The sequence below is a fragment of the Gavia stellata genome, chromosome 10 (genome assembly GCF_030936135.1).
Source record: "Gavia stellata isolate bGavSte3 chromosome 10, bGavSte3.hap2, whole genome shotgun sequence".
Lineage (NCBI taxonomy): Eukaryota > Metazoa > Chordata > Aves > Gaviiformes > Gaviidae > Gavia > Gavia stellata.
The window spans coordinates 6337623-6355707 of record NC_082603.1 but is presented as its reverse complement, the minus strand read 5'-3'; the positions used below and the strand labels follow the sequence as shown (position 1 = coordinate 6355707).

Below are 18085 nucleotides of genomic sequence, written 5' to 3'. Positions count from 1 at the left end.
GCAGCACAAGAAGTTCTTCGGGAAGTAAGAGCAGCAGGATGCAACTCTGCTCCACAAGACACTTTCCCCCCCAATATTTCCACGCTGAAGGCTGCTGCCGGTCGTCCCCCCGCACCCTGCGTATCACTGGCTTCGGACAAACGGCAGCGGCAAAGACACCGACAGAACAAGGAGGGCCGGGAGCGGGGCAGGGAAAGGCGTAGGATGAGCAACAGCTGACTTTGGGAACGCGCCTGGATTTGAGAGGTAGGATACACACAGGCCACAGCCACGAGCGCTGCAAATGCGTTTCTTTTGAAATGCGGTGGGACAGCATCGGTTCCCCTTGATGGAGCAGCTCCCACTCCTGCTTGCCAAGCCTGTAAAGCCCAAACCGGCCCCGCTGCTCCTTCAGGAGCGCGCACCCACAGCACACGGCATTGCCTTCCCCAAGCAGGGGGACCTGGCGTTTCTGGTGACACGGTCCCAAAGCCACGCAGGGAACTCCAGCTAGCAAATAAACGCTGGATGCTGCAGATCCTAATCCCCTGAAACCCGAAAATCCCTGGAAGAGCGGGAGGGATGGAAAACAGCAGGGAATCAGCATGGAGAAGTGAGTTCAAAGGGAATTTCCAAAACTGATCGGCCACACTGTGGCATCTCCTCCCCTTAGATGGGACCATCTGCAAGGGTTTCAGCCAGACAAAAGCAGCTTCCACACCATCCTCGGAGCCGCACGCAATCACCCCTCCTGACAAGCCTCCGGTGCACCGAATCGCAAGAAGAGGGAGAGCTCAACACCTGAAAGCCAGCGCTGCTTCACGGCAGCCAGAGCACAGACCTGTCTCAGCTTCCACTTTCCGTCCAGCTATATCCCAACAACTGAAGTGCCAGATAATAAAAGAACCAGCTCCTTTTTAACTCTGCTCTCCATACTTCTGGATTGTCACTCTGCTGTCCTCCCTCCAGGAGTGCTTCCAAGCACCCGTTAGCAAAGCCCACTCATGAAACGAAGCCACCCCGGGACTGTCCCCGCTCCCCTCGCTCCCGTTGCGCAGGGTGCTCATAAGGAGCGACGGGGTTATTTTCTCTCACCATCTGCTCTGTTTCGTTAGGTCTCCCTTTATTGGCCAGATGTTCTTGCGGACGTGGAGCCATCCCGGCTTTAGTGCTTGCTCTCGGGAGGAATCTGCATGCCTGATTTCTCTGAAATCTCTGGGAGGGAGGGAGGGAGGGAGGGAACAGGCAGATGCAGCGCTGGGGAGCTGGGAGCCTTTAAAAGCCAGGCCCCCAGGAATTCGGGCTCCTTTCCCCCAAGAGAGCATCTTCACTGCCAAAAGGGACGATGTTTTATTTTAGGAGATAACGTTTGCCAGCTGTAGCATGCCACCTCCCCTTTTTCTTATTCCTCTTGCCAGCAAAGACAAAGTGAAGGGCAAGAGCAGAGCAGAGCAGACGGACAGACTGAATTCTTGCTTCCCCTAAGGATTTGGGTAAACCATAGAATAAGAATTTAATTACTCGCAACCTGACCCTCCCCGCCAGGTTGGGAAGCGGAGGGTTGGACGGTGCAGCAGCAGGCAGGCCACAGGCCACCCGGCCATGCCCCACTCTCCCCAGCCCAGCTGAGGAAGGCAGAGTGCTCCCAGGGGACCGGCATCGCTTCGAAACGCCTCTCTGTATTTCTCTTTCCCTCTGAATGGATGAATTACCAGTAAACTCTATTTCTTTTTGTAAAGAACCGCTTGCTTAAGTAACAGCACCGTTTTATTTTGGATTGCCCCCCTCTCCGGTGCGGCTGCTCTCCTCTAAGCACCCCTAGGTAGGTACGGCTTCACTCGCCTCCACCGCTCTCGCTGGAAACACCTACGCAAGGTTTGGACACGGCAACAACCGCTGCAATGCAAATTAGGAAATGGAAATATTTTAAGGGGCTTTATATCTCAGACTCCACTTCCATACGAACAGGAACCCTCCGTTTAAGTATGAAGAACAGACCTAATGGAGGTAAATACAAGAAAACAGGCTCCTGGGCACCGAAAGGATGAATAGCACAACCCCGGCTGGTCCAGCTGCCCTCCTGCCGGAGCAGAGCGATGCTGCTGGAGCTGCGAGGAGGAGCACCGCAACAGACACACCAGCTGCTCCACCACACGCACGGCTGACAGAGCAGAGGCGTCTCCCGACAGGTCCATCAGAGTTTCTGAGAGCACATCACAGAAGTGTAGGTAGTAACAGGTTTGCAGTGTTGCCCTTGGCCTGGCACGGGTTCATCACCACTGAATTTTAATTTATTTCAAATGAAATTAAGAGAACTATGTTTCCTTCTTCAGTTCCTCTGGGCAAGAGGCACGGCAGGCAAACTGAGAAAATACAACGTACCGGTCATGTGAGAAACCATGCTATTAGCTAAATAAAAAAACCATAACCACCGAACAGCAGCTGAGCAGGGATTCCTGCAATTCCAAACTAGAGGCAAGTCACCGGACAGACATCAGCGCGAGGATCCTACTTCAAGAGCTTCACCCTTCCCTTGCAGTCCTAGCTGTGCGCCACGGCCGCCCACGAGCTGGGCAGAGGGGAAGGCAGCAGCCCCGGGGACCTCGGCCACGCCGACCCGACCCAGCGGCAGCAGTCCTGGCTGCGAGGTTCAGCTCCACCTGCCCTCGCCCACCGGCACTGCTGGGAGAGAGCAGGGAGCGCACGGCATGCCACAGAAGGACAGCGGGACTCTGCGGGCCCCCGCGTTTCCCTTCCTACAGGAGGAGAGACGCACAAGACCATCGAGTTAGCATCGCTCTTCCGACATAATTTGCTTGGCAATATGGATGCCCTTTACCCGAGTCTGCTTAATAGCATGGCACTGCCCAAACTGGGCTAGTGAGAGGAGGCAAGGGGCATGAGTAACAGCCGAGTCACAGCGCAACATACCGGGATAGTGCCCAACATACCGGGATAGTGCCCAACAGAGGCTTTTTGCCAAACCAGAAGCCACCTTCCCCATCAGTGGGGCACAACACAGTCCTTTCCACACTCCCCGACAGCTCTCCACCACAGCACCGCTCCTGAACCCCAGCCTGCCAAACTCCTTCCCTGCCCACAGGAACCATCAACCTCCTCGCCTTGTCCCACTTCACTTCTGCTGCGCTGGGCTGCAGGAGAACACCAGGAAAGCTCTCTGCTCCGTATGGGATGCCCTCACACCATCTAAGGATTATTAAGGCTTTGAAAAAATACTTCTTGATCCGGAGAATGAAGTTCTGAAGCCTTTGTTCGCCTAGCTTTTTGCACTGTTGGTAGGACCCAACTCTCCTTTCAAAAGGGCCTTAGGATCATCTGCACTACTTTCACACAGCTGCATGGAAAGTTGGCGTTGAACCAGCACAAGAGACATGCCCAGAAGCAGTAGCAGCAACTAAAAAAATCAGAAAGAGAAACTTTGGTTTAAAATGAAATAAAATTGAAAAGAAAGAAAGAGAGAAGAGGTAAACACAGGTGCAAGTTGTCTCACGAGAGGGGTATTTGCAGGGCATAACCCCACGACCCTGGAGATCTAGATCGACATTCCCGCCTTTGTTTTACCTTTACAACCTTCATTGCACAGGACTCAAAATCACTCTCATATGGTTGTTAAGTTTCATAAATAATGTGAAATGCAACAGATACATCGTATTTCCAAAAAATTATAAGAAAAGTTACATCAAATTAAAAAGTAGCTTCATGAATGAAGATACTGCTCTAAGTGCACTTTCCCTGCAAGTGCAGCCAGTGCCTCAGCGCTGGATATGAAGAAAAAAAAAAACAAAACCAAAAAAATCAGATTTAAAAACTTAAGTCCGGTTTCAACCAGCCAAAACCGGGCCAAGCAGAAACCGAGTGTGCTCTCGGCACTGTCCCATGAGGGAGTCCCTATGATGCTTCGTTATCCAGAGAGGTTTGTATGTCCTTGTTGAGACTGTAAACAATCCTTCTTTCCTGAACTGTCCTCTTTATTGGCAAAACAAAGTAAAATATTTTATTTTTTTTTTTAAAATAGAACATTAAAATTAACCCAGAAGAAAAGAAACGAAACACAGTGAGCTTGTTGGAGTCCATAGGATCTGGTCTGGAAGAGCTCGGAAAACGTGTTCAGTGTTTTCTCCTGTTTTCAGCTGGAACTGTACCAGAGATCGGGTTACTTGGGGAAGAGGGGAACAGAACGAGAAAACAAAGGATGCGGAATAAGAGACCGTGGCCATCTCATGTGTTCGCTTCATTCGCTAGGTCCTCTATCAATACCTTAGTGTCACAAGCCTTGGACCTGGAAAAAAAAAAAACAGAAAACACTCAGCGGGGAGAAGAAATTCCCACTACTACATGCAGACAGTAAAACCGCAGTGCACAGGGAGGAATTGTTTTCCTCCACTGGAACTGTTTCACACTCTCCCACTCTCCCTGGGAATAGCAGAGCGTTATAAATATGCCCCAGCTGTCCCTCAGCATGCTCCTCCCATGGCTGGGCCAACCCCGCACCGGCCACCTTGCGCGCACGGACGATGCCGTCTGCCGGGCTGCACCAACGAAAGGCCCGGGACCTCTGCGGCACTGCTGGGTGCCATGCATCCATCCACCCCTCCGCACAAAACTCCATAAAACTGTTGCAGCAGGCGCTGCAAATCCAAAGGAGCGTTCCCGCTCGACTTGTCAGTGGGCTGCACAAAGGTACAGCAGCTTATTTGGGAATATGCTTGACACGTCTCAGTTCGCTGTATGTCCGAGGGGTAAACGGACATGGTTGTAGGGATTTCGACCAGGCTTTGGCCCACATCCCCTCTGCATGAAGTTTTTCAGTCTCCAGCGGCCACACGAAGACTGCTGGTATTGGTCACATCTGTATACTCTGAGCCAACACTGATATGAGACAAGCAGGGCCCAGGGGCTGCGGCTCAGGCCAGAGCACACCCTTTTCGTGACAGCCAGGGCCTCCTTTTCCTCCCATCCACCCCTCCCACACACTGATGCAACAGGGGGATGTGCTGCAGGGATTGCACAACACTCCTGACATGCTGTGTTTCAGCATCCCCAGGGAGCCCAAGCTTGCCTCCTCTGCAGCTGCGCTGCTGGGGCAGAAGTGCTGCCCGGACACTGGAGCACCCTGTGATGCTCGGAGCACAGGCACTGCAGTGAAGATAAGAAATCAACAGGTTCAGGACTGGGGTGCAAGGCAGGGAAACGTCCAGGCTTTAAGGAGGAGGGGTGGAAAGAAAAAATGCATGGGTTTAGATTTGGGAGAGGAAGGGGTCTGAGATCTCACACAGGAAATCTTAACCAAATGATAACTGATATCTTGGAGTGGTCTGAAGCCTGGAAATGGCCGGCTGATGGGAACCTCTCTTCCACGTTTGGATTTACAACCTCCGGCAACTGCTACAGGCTATTTTTTGCAGGAAGGAAGGGAGTTTTGTAAAGGGAACTCCCCCTTCCAGTGGTTTACCAGAACCCCAAGATGATGTAAAGGATGGATCAACCCTCCGGCAGAGAAACATTCATTTACTAATTGGACCTGTCCTCCCTTTGAATGACTATTTTGGCTGAGATCTTCGCATGATTACTCAGTCCATAAACTGCCACCAAGCATTAACAGCTCTAAAACATGATTTGATTTGGTTTGTTGTGCTAGAGGAGAGGCAAGACATACTGTGAAGCAAGACGAGGTCTGCGCAAGGACACGCTCTGGCTGCGCTTCCACTGTTTGTTCTTGCGGCGGTTTCGTACACCATCTTCCTGGTCCATCATCTGATCCAAGAGCGTCAGGTCATCGGCGTTGAGCGGTGCCACAGAGATGTCCCTCACGGCACGAAACTCACCACAGTTGTTCAGGTGCTCATTCTCCAGACGGAAGAAGTTCCACACAAACCGCCTGGGTGGAGAAAAAGTGAAAATTACCAATTCAGTTCCGCTTTTACAGGTATTGCCCGTGTTTGGCAAAGCACTGGTACATGCACCTAGATAGCACTGACTGCTCTCACTGATCAAAGTGCCTCTGGGAATACGCTGGGAGTACAGAGAAACAGCGAATGACTAACAGCAGCACCTGCTACAACATCTTCCCAACTCTCTGGAGAAGAACAGAGCTGTCAGGCTCATTCGTTGTCCTAATGATGACAGCCCTAGTCTGGACAGCACGGAGGCACCACGCGTTACAAGGGAAACGCAACCTCCTTCATCTCCATGAGTGAGGTTCAGCTTCAAGGGCTTTTACTCATCTCAAGAAGTTGCAGGGGTAGGTCTCCAGCTTAGAGTACAAGTGTGTAAAGAGCCCTGAAAACTTGCAGGACCCAAATTAGCATTTGGAAAAGCAGCAGAGATCTGAGAATAATGTTAAACCTGAATAACCAAGTGAAATTTCATCTGGAAATTTCAACAAGGTAATTTTAAGGATAAATTTAGTAATAACAAAACCCTCAAGGTTAGGTCTAGCTTCAGAAGAAACTGCAAACACAGCATGAAGGACCCAGCCCCACGTTGCTGCAGAGCCCTCTACAGATTTCTTCACTCAGCACCCAGTTTGGATTAAATGTTCCTGTGAGACCTAGTCTTCCATTTCAAGTACCGGTACCTTTCCTGTCCAAAGGCACTTCCCACCGTGCTGATGTTATACAAGTAATAAAAATGTAAAAGAGAAATGAACTGTTCAGTCAAGCAGCCTTACCGGAATACCTCAAGCGGGGCAAATACAGTAGAAATTATGTCCCCAGCGTACGGAAAGATTTGCATGGAAGTGAGGGAGATCTGGATGGTCCACGCAAAACGCAGGATCACGTCTTCTACAATGGCACAATAGTAGTATGCCTGAAGAACGAGACAGACAAACAGGATAGCTCATCGTACATGTTCTGCACAGAAGACAGACCTCTTCAGGCCTTCAGGAAGATACAGACTTTGCTGCTCAACCACTAGAAAAGTCAACAGTATGAAATGACCTCTTTGAAACAAATGAGCTCTACAGCTAGAAAATCCCAGCACATAGCATTCCAATGGCCAACTACAACATGCTCTAAACTCAACAAATTTTGTTAAAATATTAAAAGCCTTCTCTAACATCAGAGCAGGCTGCATACGCACTTTCTGTGGGTAGACAATTCCTTCTCGAAGAAAGGTATTTTCACCAGCATTTTTGTCAAAGAGACCCCAGTCCATCTTCAGGTCCCAAATAAGGGTATAGCAAGAGCTGATGAAACAGAAGATAATCCACAGGTAGAAGAACACTTGGGTGTCACTGTGGTTTTTATCTGGAAAAGAGAAGAACAGCATACTTCTGTACAACTTAAAGCGTATTTTTTCTTAAAACAGCTACAAACTGGCTGACTTGATCAGTGGAAGTAACACCCCTTTTATTCAAGTTCTGGGAAAATCAGGCTAGCTAATCTGAACCAAACCAAAAGCCTTACCAGGACCAGCTTTATATTGTCATTTAAATTCCACTTTCACCTCATTCAACGTTTTGCACTTGGGATTGAAATTTGCACTCATATTTTTATTTTCTTGAAACGTGTGGTAGATTTGTCATTCTAACTCTGAACAGCAGGTGGAAGCTGAGGGCCATATTTCACAAAGGACCGAGGCTTGTACAAAGGAAAAAGCAATGAGGCAGTGCTCAGTTAGGAGGGTGTTGTAAGAAAATATTTTAGTTTGTCTGAATATAAACAACTGCGATTTAGCGCACTAAAAGCCTGAAAGAGGACGGGCAGTACAGGAATTTCCACTAGCCATTTCAGAGGTTGTGGCAGCAGGGGAAAATAGGCAAAAAGAAGGCAATACATTAACATGTATGTATAAATCTTGAAGAAAATTCTGTATGGAGTTTTAAATGCCCATAGAGAGCTCCTCTTTGTGAAACACAGGACTGCAGGACCTACGTCTGCTCACTTGTGGATATGTTTCTGCAACTAAGTTGTTTCCCAGGAAAGGCTACACTGCTCTCTCAGTTCAGCTAAATTTCCCTATATCAGTCAGCTGGGTAAAACCAAACAGATCTGATAATTCCGTTTGCTTTTAATGAGCAAATCTGGGTCATAAAGTTCATAAAAATAAAACACGTTATAATGCTTCGCAAGGCTGAGACACTTTGCATCTCCCTGCTGTCAGGAGTCTTTCCTCTTTTCAGTGCAGCCACTGTAATTGCGCGTTCACAGATTCTTTCTAACAAAGCCAATAACGCTTCTAGTACAAAACACCGTAATGTTTTCAGTCCAAACCCGACGCCACGGTAAGTGACAGCTCTGTTTTCCATATACGTGGCTTTAAAAGAACAGAATCCCTGAAGCTGATCACAGAGGGAGCAACAGGGCAATGTGCCCTCTCCTTCCCTTTTTGTTTCTAACATTTATGATATAAATGTAATGCAGCAATCCGATAAAATTAATGGAGGTGAAAATGAGAGGCATTGTGTAAGAGTACATTCCTCCCATTACCCCTTTCAGGCTCCCTGGACATGATGTGCAGGATATAGGTCAAATACACACACTCATTCTCCTTTCAAAACACACCCCCTAAAGCAAACCTATTAAAGCCACTTATGCAGCAAAGCCTCTCTGCAGTGAAGCTTCACATCCGCGGAGGAAAAGGACAGGAGATCTGCTGCAGCTCTCACGTTTGACTAGCTTCCCTGCTTTTGTGCAAGGTTAGAAGCCTTTGAGCAGTAACCCGCACCCTCCCGAGGCTTGGTTTTACCCAGGGACAGCTCTAGCATCGCATCACCCGCCACTGCCGCTGCAGAAAGCCATGACGTCATCCGGGAGCGGGCACAGAAGTCCTGCAGAATAGGGGCTCTGATGCCCAGGTACATTATTCCTGCTGCTTTGAAACCACATCTCCCATCCCTTTTTAAAGTGTAGCTGCCCACAAAGCAGGACACAGGTGAGGTTTTTGGAGCTTAGCAATTAGGGCGCTACTGCAAGATTTCATTCTCCCCCACCAGCTCCTCTGCAGCCTCCACTACATTAGTTCAGGACGAAAAGGCAGATGCTGACATTCAGTGACTCAGAGACACTAAGCCTGTTCTTTCCAACATTATTTTTAGCTCATTAGATCGCCACATTTAGTTCCCACTACCAGATCCTAAACAATAATTCAGAGGTAGTTCATGGGTTAAGTGCTTGCAAAGCATCTAAAATGCTCCAAACTACCCCGTGAGGCTGCATGCTTCCTATCAGGAGTTTAGGCTTGAAGGTTAGGTCACGCTGCTTTTTTTTTTTTGCCCCTTAAGGACAGAATTCAAATAAACTGAGTCTTATTCCACATCTTCATGGAGCAGACATGGAGAAGGCAGCGCAGACGGTGCCATCCATTGCCATGCCTTCGGCCACGTCCCCCGGTGTGAGCCATGCCCTGCAGGTGCAGGGCTGAAAAGCAGCGAAGTGGCTTTGCCGGGTGCTCCTTCGGAGTTCTCCAGTCATGGAGGGAACAGTCTGGCTTCGGACAATCATCTCAAACTATGTAAGGGGCTAACAAAACTGTATCCTAAGTTGGCAGTTACATAGGAAGGTGATTTCAAAGGTTCACGCTGCTTAAACCTGAATTTCCTTAAAGGTTATTGTGTGCAATGACAGAAAGGAGGAGTACCGGGAAGAAAAAGGCCCAAGTGAGAAATCTTGTGGCATTAACCTCATCGACCTCGAAAGGATGTGCTTGCTTCTAGTCAGATTATCATGGCCTCAGCTTCCTTTCCCTGCCCCTATCTTTGCAGCAGTCTTCTCAGTGGCACCTGGGGTCACGCTGCTTGCCCCTTGCTCCTGCTTGCTTTCTCACCGACCGGCTCTGTAATGCATTCAGCTCCTGAAACAATTCATTAAAAAACTAAATCACTCCTGGGTAAAATGCTCTAATCAGAAGTAGCCTATTGTCTTCAGCCTTGGCCTTTGAGTCCCTTCCTTTAATCACTTATCCTCCTTTTCTTCCCGCCTGCAGTTCTGTTTGATACCTTCCTTCCTTCTGTCCTCATTGGTATTCAGCTGGTGTACAGAAATATGTTACTGCTCTAGGCAAGCAATTATATCTCAATCTCCACTGGCTGGTCCTAGTGGCCCTCTTCACCGCTGCTCAGGGGGCTAGAAAATCAAGGCATTCATATTCTGCCCAGAGGCTCCATCTACTCCTGGTCTGCCAGTTTTTCAGTAGCAATACATAGCTGTGCATATGTATGATGATGTCAGGGTCTGTTTCCGCAGGAACTGTTTCATCCTGTGTTTTTTCTTTGTTTAATGATGTGCTAGAAACCACCAAAACCCATTAGAGAGCAACAGTCTCAGGATGAGAGAAACACTCTGGACACCTGGTAGATCTCAACCTCTCCAAGAGGGAAAAGAGACCAAGTCTTCAACACCCCACGGACTGCAGCAACCCTTTGGCAGCACAACTGGCCGTCCACCCAGCAAGAGGTGGATGAAGGAACTTTCTACTCGATGCCCCAAAGGGCACCACCATGTAGCAACTTCCTAAGCTACAGTTATTCAAAACAGCACGTGCAGGACAAAACACCATCAGCACAAAACTCGCCATGTAAAGTTGCAGGTGCAGCTTTACCCTTCCTGCCGATGGGCAGATTTCAATACACGTTCACATTAGCATGTCTGCAACCTGGAGGTGTTCAGCTATGTCAGAGGCTATTCGAGTTCGCAGTGCCCTGCTATCTCCACTTGCTGCAAAGTCGATGGGAAGCAGCAAACCACAGGGGCCATCTGCAACCTTCACCACAGAATTTCCATTAGCATCCTCAGTTTACCCCATAAAAGGCAATTCCAGTAGATACTCTGCACAAATACACCTACAAATTGCTCCAGAAGGTCAACTAGATAAATAATGGAAGGCTTCCACCTTTGAACTGAACCCGTGGATGGCCACAGTCCCAGAGAACAGCCAAAGGCACTTGCAGCAGCAGAATTTACTGCCTGCAAAAATTGCTGATAGGCAACATCTTGGATCCCAAAACCAGCCCCAGGGGACACAGTATCTGACTAGCATTCTGAGAGAATAATACTCTGCAGAAATTATAGCCCCTTCTAAACACAGGCAAGAGAAAGGTTGCTTTCCATCAAAGATAGACAGCAAATACTATCCTGAACGCTGTTAATATTGACTTTACTTCCAAAGAATACTATCTGTTTACCCTGCTGAATTATTCTGGGGAATGTAAACACTATATAGTATTCAACACAGCAAAAATCAATGCCATGTATTATTGAAGATCTGGATAAGAGCACAATGGCCCTCGATATGCACTCCTGGTGTGTCAGCCACTGCAGCTGGCTGTGGTTTTTGCTGATGGTGAAAGCTGTGATAAAAGCTGTAAGAAGCATGAGGTTATCAGCAAACACAGTCAGGTAAGCCCTGCTGCGAGACAAAACTGACCCGGCCCGAGCAGCTCTGCCTCCAGCATCAATTAAAAACCTCTTGATCAAGGCACGCCAAATTCAGTCTCCTTTGATGACCAGCCTTTCAGTCGCAGATTTAAACGGAACCAAAACAAAAAAAGTATGTATTTACAGGGTGCTAGCCAAGCACAGATACTAGAGGATTGAGCGTATACTTTCTGCAACCCGGTTAGCCCAGGGATGACATGTGCCTGTTAACTCCATCCCAGCACACAACGGGAGGGGGGTGACAGTCAGAAGGGACTTATCTACATAAGAACTGCCATCAGAATGACATCCCAAAGCATTTGTCTACCACCTTACTGAGTGAAGTGCTCCCTCAGTAATTATACATCTTAATGAGGGAATAGCAGCAGCATTGCCTTTCTGCCCAGCCAGCACGTACCACTATTTAATACCGATCAATGGCAGAGCCATGACATGACAGAGGACTTAATGTGGTAAAAAGGCAAATAACCCGGAGGAGCACACGGAGGACTCGCCATCGTGCGCTGATGGGCTTTGTCAAATACCAACCATTTCGTATGAACAACCTTCCTGTTCGATTCTGCAAACCTCTGCTATAGCCTCTGGGCACAATTTAAAGCAAAGCAGCAAGATACAGCGCAGTGAAGAACTGTCAAGAGGCAACATCTCGTTTCTTCTTCTAGTTAGATTCTACAGTAGTAGCGCAGGGAAATCCCTAAATCATGTTTTGACTAAAAATACTCTGCAGGTTTGCACTGGGTTTGTAGGATGATATGACTGTGTCTAATTTCGAGACATCGGAGCAATCTCATTGCTTGTATCTCACAAACAGAAGAATGTGATTTAATTGCAAACAGGAGGAAGCATATCAGTCATGACTGAGATTTTATCTGATTCTTCTTCTGGTGGCTTCTCCAGCATTTGAGGAGTGTTCTTGGGGGATGTTTAACTGCTACCTTGAGAAGGATGGGGTTTCCAGTCTAAGCGTTTGCCAGCAGTCTCACTAATAAGAACACCCGGATTCACACTCAGAAATAAATAGCATGGTAATCAGGGCCTTCGTTGGAAAATTTAGGGATTGGGACACAATGTAATCTGCTGCCTCTATAGTGCTTTGAGATCTCAAAGCAGATTCCTTCAAAATATAATAGCATCCAAAAAATTCAAAATTAAAAAAAATATTGTTGGGTGATTGTATCTCCTAGATTTCTGCAGCACCAGAGAGCTCCAGACCTGCATACATTTGAAAGGAAAATCGCTTGTGATGTAGTCAGCTGCTTTTCCTAAAATGTTCCATTAACAAAAGGTCAGGCTTACCCCTCTTAAGTGCCCATGAAATGCGGTATCAGTAGGCCACCGTTTTTACTTACACCTTATTCATTAGTATTCCCGCTTCTCCAGTCACCTTTAACACAAAAGTGTATGAAGTGATACAAACGGTACTATTAGTCCACGTCCCAAATCCCAGCTATTAAAATCCATCTCTCTCTTTTCAGCTGCAATCTCGAGAAGCGAACGCATGAATCACACAGCGGCAGGGTGCCAAGGTTGCCTCTCCCCCACGGCACGGCTGCCGGCGCCAGGAATGTCCCGCTTGACATTTGTAGACCTACAAAGCATGGGAAGATTTCCCCGGGGGATTTTACACCTCATTTCTGCTGACGTTCGGGGTGCTGTGGCAGTTCCCGAAATCACTCTGCCTAACACCCCAATCCTCCCAGGCTCCCCACTGAGCACAGGCTGCCGTCTCGTCTCGCCTTCCCCGCTCGCTTACCACGGGCTGCCGGGGAGGGAGCTCCTGCTGGCACCTCCACCCTGCCAGGGTGCTCCCCACCCTTCCTGGCTTGACCCCGAAGCACCATCACCGGGACGGGTGTCTAAGCAATTAGAGGAGCTAACAAGCCAGGGTGCAGAAGCCGGGCTGGCTCAGGGTGCTGCAGAGACCCACGTCAAAGCTGGGAGGGGGTCAGAGGCCAGGATGGAAATGTTTGCCCATGGCAATGCCTCCAATTCTTCGCTAATGACACTGCCGCTGCTCTGATGGCAAGGATCAGAAAGACTGGCTAATGAACACGACTCATTACTGAAGGCCTCCTGGGCACGGGATGACAGGGTTTCAGACAAAAATTCATCCTAGCTCACAGCAATCTGACAGACATTGCACGTTTTGGCTCCAAATAATCATCCTGATGGAGCTGCCAGTATGCTGTGCTAAGGCAAGCCTCACGAAAACTGCAAGTATTAAGAAAGAAGCCAGTTAATCCCATTACAAAGTTTGTTTTACTTCAAGAGGTCAATCCAAGCACTCCATAAGGCTCTTGTGACACCTAAATCAAATGATCTGGCTTGCCACAGCGCTGACAGCTCTTCCAGTGCTGAGAAAGAGAGGGAGAGATGGGAGATCTTGTACCAACACACAAGGGATAAACTAGGGAACAGGATCTCACAAAAGCTGCTTGTTTCAGTCTTCCATAAGATTTGTACTTGAATTCTCTATGTCTGTTTATTTTACTTTGCCCCACTCCCTAGAAATGACATTTCTCAGCTGAGGTATTATAAGCTGCTGCACCAACGTCTGATCTCTGTAAAAGTTATTTTAGTCCCAGTTCTCACATCACCTTGTTCTTGTCTCCTGCTGTAACCATTTAGGATCACAGTTAATTTTGTTCCACCTACCAACAAATTCACTCCACGGGGGTTGCACCCTGCGGTTTCTAACAAGGTAGCAACAAGGGCTAAGGGACCCAACCCACCGTCCAGAACTTCAGCCAGCAGAGAAGAGCAGAGCTAAGGTGCAGCCAGGTATCCTCCTGCAGCTCCCAGTGCAACAGTTTGATGTTACCACCATCCTCTCCTCCTTCCTGCTGTGCATTATTATGCTCCACCTGGAAGTCAGACCCATCCCCAGGGGAGCTGCGGTGGGATAGACTATGGGAGAACCAGCGATCCGTTCCAGCGTGAAGTTGGCTACGCCAGCCAGCACCACCACCGGTAACAGCTGAAGCCATCGTGATTAATGAGGAGTGGACAGCAGTTACAAGGCCTGGGAATCTTCCACTGTATTTTCAAAAAGCAGCACATTTCCCATTCATCTTCATCTGGTCAGACCTGGTCCAACCTCTCCATTAGTAAGGGATGGTCCAACACCTTCCTGCAAAATCCCATTAATCGAAGAATGACTCCTGCCTCGACACTTCACGTCTCTATTCCTCAGCAAAGTGAGGAGTTTCACATTTTTCTCAGGCTTTAAAAAAATCAACTTACACATCATTTCATCAGGAGAAGCCCATTTCTGAAGCGATGGTGAGAACACGGACAGAAGCGCTACTCTTTAGAGACTGCCCTATTTAGTTAACTTCTGTATTTTTAATTACTGTCAATTTCCTGGGCTGTTTAATGAGAAAGTGCGTGGCAGTTACATTATCTTAGACCAACCTAAGGCTCTCCACGGCACTTCCAAGCCAACGACAGCTAGTGTTCAGCAGTCTTATTTGGAGTACCTGGAAAGGGTGTGGGAGCAGTATGGAAGAAGAGACTCTTACTCAAGTTTCCAGCCCACATGGATTAACTTTGGAATAATTCAGAGGTTAATAAGTAGCTGGATACTACCCAGACCGCAAGGATTTCATTGAGTAAGGTGTGTAAATCAAACTTACGATGAAAACTTGCATAAACCGTCTTTCCTTTCAGTTAAAGGATAAAATCCCTCATAGTCAATTTTAACCCAGTACTTGTGCTTAAGCTCAGTTAACGCGCTCCTCAAAAAAACAAGGTAAACACACACGTGCTCACGTTGAAACAGCAAATCCCACAAAACAAGAAAGTGATGGAAGAATACAAAGCACTCGAGAAGCTCAGTTTGTCAAGCACAGAAGCCAAATCTATATTCTGTGTGAACCAGGTATTTCCGATGATGCCATGGGAGCATCAAGGTAAGAGAAAATTGACAGACAGTAGCAAAACCAAGACATGTCTCATTTTACAAAGAATAAAGTTGGAGCATAAAGCTTAAGAAGCGACTGGCACTCTTCGAGCACTACAATATGACTCCAGCAGTACTGTTTCTCATAAGGCCTGAACACCTAAATATAACAATCTTATCTTACAAAGGCTGAGCTGGGGCTGAGTGAGGAACGAAACCAAGGCTGGCTATTCTGGGTATGTCTGTGTACCCTGTTAAATGCCAGTACACTTTATACAAGAGGGGATCCCCGTGGAATGTTACGATAAGCTGGACTGACACGGAAGCAGCTACAGTAGTGCATTTGTCAAGGAAAGCGTATCTGCTTTTGGCAGAGTGAAAACACTGCAAAAAGTAGTTGTGCGTCAAAATAACACTGCACTTGGGGTAGATATTCTACTGCAGACTCAGGCTTAATCATTTATTTCCCCAGCACCACGTAGATTTCCATAGGGATTAAATAAGGCAATATAATATTCAGTTGGCTAGCTCTGGGAGAAGGCTGCTCAGCACTGCCAGGGAAATTAAAGCAAGGGTAGGAAGGAGCCAGGGGCAGAGGCTTCTGCTCGGCCGGGACAGTTGCTAGCTAGCTTAGAGTTACAGATTTGCCTCATTTGCCTGTGCAAACATACCCCGCAGGACTATATTTACAGAACGCGGCCTTTGCTTCCCATTCCTTTGAGCGATATAAAAATACTGAAAATTCTTCCTTTGGGAGCTCAGCAACAGTTGCCCTTGGGTTGCTGCTGTCGTCCCTGAAACGCGGCTGTGTTTTTGAGCCGTGGTGAAGCGGGCAGCTTGAGTCGGCACTCATCCACGCAACTGCTGCCTGCTCCGGTCTTATGTTAAGGAGTAGCGTCTCTCACTTCAGCTTCACTAATTCAGGAGATGATAGCTTGGTGTTAATGCTGTAAAACTGGTCTAGTCCCAGGACAATAGGATTGCCAGTTTGGGAGAGAAAATCTAACAGATCTTACCGGTCCAACATCCCAACTGCAATTAGCAGAGAAAATTGCCTTCTGCATCTAAATCAAAAGGTAGAAAAATAAAGAAACAGCTTCTCTAAGGGAAGAAAGAATCAGAATTATGCACTGCCCGAACAATACGAATTATTAAATAGTGGTATTTGGGGGAAACTGAAGTACTAGTCAAGAGCCCACAGTACACTGTTACTGGGGGGGATCCTTCGCTACAGCAGGTTTGGAGAAGGGAGTACCACATATGTCTAGAAGCAGCATACATCACCTAAACATAGTAAGGTAGCATTTGAACATTTCTTTAGTTCGAGTTGTTTTCCAACAAGGATATGAAAACACAGCACAACAATGCCGTAAGTGCACTCTGTATGAATTAGCTGGCTTTCAACACCAGCAAAACCCTCCTAGCCGCACAGTCCATCTTCACACAGCTGGCAGACACAAGCTAAAAACCTACAGAGCAGCTACAAATTATTCAGTGTTCAAATCAAGGGAGGAAGACAAGCCTTTCCAGAGGGCCATGACGTCCCCAGGACTCCCAAGTGGAGAACGGGCGCTGGTGTGCATTACCTGACCTCCCAAGAAAAGGCCACCAATTACCCTCTTGTCCTGGCAGCCGAAAGCTGTCATTCCAGAGGTATAAGTCATAGGCTTGCAAACACAGGCATGAAAGACTGTTTAAATAAAACTCTTGTTACCACAGCAATTAACAGGTTCGTTACTTACTGCAATTTAGAGCAGGTCTAAGGAGCAAGGATCTTTACCGATTTCACACTGGTTTTGGGCAGTGCTTGCTTTCTTAAGAGCAAGCAGCTAGCCCCCAACAGATGTTTTGTAGGTAAGAGATCGGTGTTTTGTATATCTGCTATCCTTAGGCAGACAGAGAGAAGCTGTGGGCGAGCAGTGCATCTATTTTCAACAGTAACATCATAACAACTTGATGATAGACCATCAGATTGCAAGTTCAAAAAGAACTGGGAATCTATGCAAAGCACATAGATAAAATTGGATTCTTAACAGGTACAGCATATTAGAAAGTGCATTTATGGCAGGATGGGAATAGACCTACAGGGCCGAGAAGACACAGCAAGGTCATTAGGCAGCCCTCCGAAAAATCGCTACAAGCTCAGGCGCTATGACATTTACAAAAATCTATGCTAACGTGTAATTTCCAAATGCCATGAAGCTTCCAAATTTTTTTGTACGATACCAACAAGTACGTGCTATTGACTCCCACTAACAAAACCGGACAGACAAAAGCTGGGAGTCACGAACATCTCTCAGCAATTGGAACAAGCCCCATGCCTGGCTCGTAAACACCTCATTACAACCCACTCCCTGCCAGACTTGAAGAGCAGACAACAGTTATGTATGGCAGCAACGAGAACAAGGGTCAGCTGCACTGGCGCGGATGCAAACTTCAAGGGGAGTATGAAGAGGCCATATTCTTCAACAGGACATTTTGACAGATGCTGGTTCTCCTCTTGGTTCCAAACCTACCCCAGCCTTCCCGCAGAAGGCTCTGCCAGAGTGTGTGCCCCCCGCCTCCCCGGGAAGGAGAAGCATTAGTCAGCCTCCCCAGAGCAGGCACTGTATATAAAAGCATATAAGCAGTGACTATAGCCAGGCAATCTGTACTTGTCTCATCTTGGGGTTTGGCGGCGGTGACTAACTGGACTGCAGGGCTGGAACTGAAGAGCTGCAGAATGTCACTGAGCAAACAAGTTAAAATGGGAACAAGCTCCAGGGACATGGCAGCGGGGAGGAGATGCAGAGAGGGGCCGGGCGCT

At 47.7% G+C, this 18085-nt stretch overlaps 1 protein-coding gene across 3 annotated transcripts in view; it reads right to left on the bottom strand.

Annotated features, from left to right (window-relative positions):
- Positions 1-3960: 3960 nt before the first annotated feature.
- Positions 3961-18085, bottom strand: part of XPR1 (xenotropic and polytropic retrovirus receptor 1) — a 109247-nt gene continuing 95122 nt past the window's right edge. For all 3 annotated transcript variants that reach the window (XM_059822334.1, XM_059822333.1, XM_059822335.1), the window contains 4 exons: positions 7084-7250; positions 6671-6810; positions 5657-5878; positions 3961-4279 (listed from right to left, as the gene is read on the bottom strand). In XM_059822334.1, coding sequence (XP_059678317.1) covers positions 4219-4279; positions 5657-5878; positions 6671-6810; positions 7084-7250 — 590 coding nt within the window. In that variant the 3' untranslated portion in view covers positions 3961-4218. The remainder of the gene's footprint in view (positions 4280-5656; positions 5879-6670; positions 6811-7083; positions 7251-18085) is intronic.